Source organism: Cryptomeria japonica, chromosome 9, assembly GCF_030272615.1.
Source record: "Cryptomeria japonica chromosome 9, Sugi_1.0, whole genome shotgun sequence".
Lineage (NCBI taxonomy): Eukaryota > Viridiplantae > Streptophyta > Pinopsida > Cupressales > Cupressaceae > Cryptomeria > Cryptomeria japonica.
Genome location: NC_081413.1, coordinates 231196278 through 231202084, shown reverse-complemented (window position 1 = coordinate 231202084; position 5807 = coordinate 231196278). Strand labels below are relative to the sequence as shown.

At 38.7% G+C, this 5807-nt stretch overlaps 1 protein-coding gene across 1 annotated transcript; it reads right to left on the bottom strand.

Moving 5' to 3' along the window:
- Window positions 1–1816: 1816 nt before the first annotated feature.
- On the bottom strand, window positions 1817–5427 carry LOC131055743 (receptor-like protein kinase HSL1). Its single transcript, XM_057990137.2, has 2 exons — window positions 2778–5427; window positions 1817–2676 (listed from the first exon to the last, which is right to left on the bottom strand). Exons 1-2 carry the CDS (start codon window positions 5368–5370, stop codon window positions 2276–2278), a joined length of 2994 nt encoding a protein of 997 aa, XP_057846120.2. The 5' UTR covers window positions 5371–5427; the 3' UTR covers window positions 1817–2275.
- Window positions 5428–5807: the final 380 nt, after the last annotated feature.

Genomic DNA, 5807 nt, shown 5'->3' with positions numbered 1-5807 from the left:
CAAATCATCTGCCTTAATCACCATAGCCTGAATTATCCAATGAAAGTCAAGATATGCACAATCTATCGATTACTGTGTTCCACCTTCCAAACTTATGCCTAGGGAAAAAATGACCTTCGGCAAACCAAATTTATGAACATTGGATGTGATTTCTAAATTGAGTTTCTATCAATGATAACCTATAAGAAACCTTCGTGCATTAGTCTTCACCAGAACAATGTCTCTTGCCAACAAGGTTAGCGTTCAATTACACTAGGATTCAAATAAGGTTAGGGTAAAATTAGGACTATAAGAAAAATATTTAAGTTAGTGTAAGGGTTAGGGATAAATAATGGTTAGGGTTAAAATATAGTTATAGTTAGAGATTAACTAGCTTATATATTTAATAATTTATATTGAATAAGTCCAGAGAAGTGCCTATGTCTCTATTACTTAATCAAATTAAAGTGTAAGAAGGATATCTCTTAGCTTATTCTATATATATTTAATAACATATATTAGTAAATATATATAGGCTAGTGATAATTGTGCCTTATACAATGAGAAACATGAAAATTCACATACCAAACATATATTTAATAGATTTATGCTCACAAGAAGAACATCTACCATACTTCCCTCCTCCATCAATTTTTTTCAAAATTATAGCTTTTCTTGTCTAACATTTTATTCCACAATCTTCTTATCAAATGGTAACAAGAATAAAGGAATTAATCCATTTAGTTTTAATGGCACTCTAATCATTAGCATATATACAAAACAAAGAACAACAAAATAATCATCTTTGGTGTGTCAATCATGTTATATAGTTTTCTATGAACTATTAAGTTAGCATAAACTTGATAGTTTTTATAGGTACAAAGTTAAGTCAAGAAACTTATATGATAGATTTAAAATTCTACTTAAAATCTATTTTATGCATTTAAGTTGTGTATTAAGAAGACTATTAAATTATATACTACATATTTTTTAAATTTAAATTATTTTATGTACCCAAAACAAATTTATTTTATAAATTATAATTTATATTATATGTATAGAACAAAACAGCATAATGTACTCAAATAATTGTATGTGTCAAACTTGACTTACGCACTTGGTGATATGTTCACTATTTAATCTTAATTCTTCATTTTTGTATAAAAATGAGAAGTAATTATTCACGTATTTATGACTGATGTCTTGAAATTATTATCATAAAGCATTATTATGCAATCTAATAGCCACTAACTTCCACTTGAAACTCAATTTCAATTACCAAATCACTAAAAGGATTTGGAAACAATATATCCATTATTTTTTATGAGAATTACAATTAATATTGTCTAGTGAGAAGATTAGTGTGGTTATTGCTTATCGATGGGAAATTGTTGACTGAGAATTTGTTATAATACATGGACGTGTCCAAATTATACTCTTTTAATTAACATTCTACCTCAACTTCTAATTAAAATTAACTGTCATTTAAATCTATAAATTTATTAGTAAATCAAATTGATCAACAACAAATAAAAGACTTCCAATCTCAAATCAGACATTGACTTAAAAATAAATTGATTTTGATCCTAGATCAAATTTGTAATCAATCTAACTGAAAAAAAATCAAAGATGAAAGCCTTTCCAATTAACTAAAAAATAAAAATAAACATGATATCAAAAAACTAAACTCGATTTTGTCTCTAGGTTGGATCCATAAGTGATTAAGACCACAAACGCAATTTAAGCTAAATATACTTCCACCCAACGTCTGAATGTGACCTTGTTCTCAAACTAAGCTTAACAAATTAGAAATCTAAATTACAAACTGAACCATCAATAAAATAACCCAGGTTTTCGTTATTCAGATAAGAGACTGCATGGACCAAGGAACCAGGGCCACATCTGAAATCATATCTTATCTTAAAAATTTAGGTCCTGAATTCTATGTATGGTCTCAGGCTGCTTAAAACAAACAGTTATAAAACCTATATAATAGAATACTGCCAAAGGAAACCAACGTAATTTGACAGGGGTTTGAAACGATTCTAATTTCTATACGCTGGTTTGTTCGACTGTCAAGTAAAGCAATATGTAAGCAATTCCAATGGATATTCACAGCAAACACATTAAATATCATTTTACTCTTGATAAATACCTTAGTTCCTAAGAATATGCACCAACCTAAGCAATATTCTATTTTTTGATATATGCAAGCCTACCAAGTTTTTCTTTGTACAGACAAAACGAAGACTGTTGTTGACTTGACATCAAGATTCACCACAATTTTCTAACTCCGTTAATCTGAAAAGCAAACCACTTCGTTCTCACTCACGGTGAGGGTACTTGGAATTCTTTGAAGATGCTGAAATGCTATTTTATCCGCACCGCATGCCACTAACATCTCCACTACTCTTCTCAAACAAGGCCGTCGGTTTGGCACTCTGTCAGTGCAAGCAAGGCCCACACGTAAGACGCTCATCATTTGTTCTAGGCAATTATCTTCCAACGTGCGCTCATCCAGCAGCTCCATCTCTCCCCCGCCATTCCGAATTGTGTTGTGTATCCATTTTACGATGTCCACGCCCTCTTCATACTCTGCCTGACCTGTGGCTTTCATCCCAGTTACAAGCTCTAAAATCACTACTCCGAAGCTGTACACGTCACTTTTCTTGTTCACCTTTGGCGCCACCGCATATTCTATACACCACAGTTTGAAATAAGGACCAGCGCATAGAAAAATGATAATTTGCCTAAGAAAACTAAATTATTCAATTTCTTATGAAACGAAGTTTTCTTACCCGGGGCTATATATCCGTGCGACCCCACATAACCAGACACCGTATATTCATCGCCCAACCTATCAAGCACCCTGGATACGCCAAAGTCTGCAATTTTAGCCCCAAAGTCCTCATCCAGCAAGATGTTGCTTGATTTCACATCCCTGTGCAATATCGGAGGGGAGCAATCATGATGCATATAACAAAGCCCACGAGCTGCTCCGAGAGCGATCTGATAACGGATCGGCCATTGCAGCGCCATTCCTCGTCCCGAGCCACCGTGCAGACGGTCGAACAAACTGCCGTTGGGCATGAACTCGTATACCAAAAGCTTGAAATCGGACTCTTCACTTGAAATGCAACAGAGTAGCTTCAAGATGTTGGCGTGTCGGATGAGTCCCGAAGTTTCCACCTCCACTTGCCTCATTTTATTTTCCTCGTCACTTTTTCTCTTAAAATTTCCAACTGCTATGCTCACGCTCCGGATCTTCTTAACGGCTACCGCTTGCCCGTTCGGCAGAATGACCTTGTAAACTTTTCCAGCACCTCCAGTGCCAATCACGTTACTCTCTTTCAAATTTCGGAGGATGTATGACTCGTGCACTTCTATTGAATAGAATATTGTCATTTTCCAGGAGGGCGTCTCACCTGGCTTCCTGAGAGACAAACACCACACACAAACGGAACACAAGACCACTACTAGTATAAGCAACGTTGGTATCAGAATGCTAGCCAAACGCTCAGTTGACAACTTATGTACTGGAGAAGAGCAAGATGGTAGCATCAAATTCCGACCTCCGCATAGCCTCGGGTTCCCTAGAAAACCCTCCTTGTAAGCCGGATTGTCGAGAACGTCAGGAATGCGTCCAGACAAGTGATTGTCCGATAAGTTGAAAGCACTCGGTTTCAGTCGTCCCAATTCGGGAGGAACTTCTCCAGATAGAAAATTGTTTGACAAATCAAAACTGTTCATTTGGCTTAAAAAGGCAGGGATTTCGCCTGTAAGTTGATTGTGGCTCAAATTGAGCTGATTGAGCTTCTGCAGAGACACCATTTCCCTGGGAATTTCGCCTGACAGAAAATTAAAGTCCAGGTAGAGAATATTGAGCAAACTTAAGCTCCCGAGCTCACGGGGAATGGGGCCTGACAAACGGTTGTTACTGGCTTCCAGTATTTGAAGATTTGTCAATTGACCAACTTGTTCAGGAATTCTTCCTTCGAACCGGTTGTTGCTGATATTCAGTCGACTCAGGTTCTTCCCTTCGCCAATTGCAGCTGAAATTTTGCCTTCAAGCTTATTGTCGTTAAGAAGCATTTCCTTGAGATTGAAAGCACCCCATAGCCCACGAGGAATCTCACCGTTCAGCTGGTTGTTGTTGATGTACATATACTGTAAAGATTTGCAGTCAAAGGACGAAGGGAGAATACCGCTGAAATTATTCGAAGAGGCATCCAAGCCATATAACATTCCTCCCATGCACAGATTCTTCGGCAGAGGGCCTTCCAATTCGTTTCTCGTCAGTTCAACGAGAGTGAGATTGGAGAATTCACCCAAACTCTGTGGCAACCAGCCATTGAGCTTGTTGTCGAACACAATCAAGATACTCAAGTACCGTAGCTTGCCGAGCTGAGCAGGAATCCTTCCGGTAAGCCGATTGCCGCACAGCTGAAGTTCATTCAGATATGTGAGATTACCAATTCCTTCGGGAATTGTGCCGTGAACCTGATTCAGGCAAAGATCCAAATAGCGTAAGTTCCTCAGTTGGTCAATGTTCGCCGGAATTTGTCCACCCAAATTGTTCTCATAGAGAATCAGTTCTCTCAAATTTGAGAGCGCCATTAAACTGGTCGGAATATCGCCGCGGAGATTATTATGCGACATATCCAACGATTTGAGCTGCGTTAGATTGCCCAAGAAATTCGGGATTCCGCCTTGAAGACTACAGTTATATAGCAGCAACTCCTGCAGCTTCTTTAAATTGGCAAGCTCTCTCGGCAACACACCTAGACGTAGAGGATTACTGCTAATCGTGAAGTTCGTTAGGGACTTCAAATTCCCGACAAACTTAGGGAAGGGCCCACTCAAACTATTTTCGTGGAAGAAGAGAGCTTGCAGCTTTGGCAGCATTCCGAAGGCTAGAGGAATGGAGCCACTAAAAGCATTATGAGCTAAATTCAAGACTCTCAACTTACTCAATTCGGAAATATGACTGGGCAGCATTCCAGAGAATTGGTTCTGCGACAAATCAAGCTTCCGCAAACGCCTGCAATGCAAGAGGGCATTTGGGAAGGGACCACGGAAAGCATTGGCTTGCAGAGTCAACACAGTAAGATTGGGTAGGGTGCATATAGCAGAAGTCAAGTTGCCAGAAATCAACCCACCGGTGAGATCAACACTGGTAACGGTGTTGAATTTATCACAAGAGATTCCTTGCCAAGCGCATGGACTTTGGTGAGACTCGTCCCAGTCGCTCAAAGCATTACGCGAGTCCATCCAATCTCTTTTCCGGATTTTAAGCAAAATTACGCCATCTTGCGAGAGGCAAGTGCAGTGGGGGAGCAAAAGCAAAAAAGCGATAACGCATGAAAAGAAAGCGGGAGCGGGGCGAAGCATGGTTGCAAAATAGAACAAAAGTAAGACAACTCAGTTTGCGGAAATCTTGGCGAAACTCCTAATTCTCAATGAGCGAAGCTCCAAGATATTAATACAATAGAAACCAGATATCTTTTAGTTGTTTCCTACAACGAAATTTCCGAACTTCGAGAACCGGTCAACACAATAATGCATTGACTTAAAAAAGTCCAGGTCTTTCCATATGTCGAGAAAAAATTTCGTCGAGGACTAGGGGAAAGGACCCAGTAGTTGGGCACCCTAACTTCGCGCTTCTCAAAATCCTACTTGGAAATTTCAAATCACTCCGATTTTTTTACAGCAGCTTACTTGGCAAGTCCCCTGCTTATAACTAAGGTTTCAGGGCCACATCATCAAATATGATGCCACATCAGCATGCTTTTTGCCAAGGTGTCCAAAACAGCCCAAAAAAAAAGTGA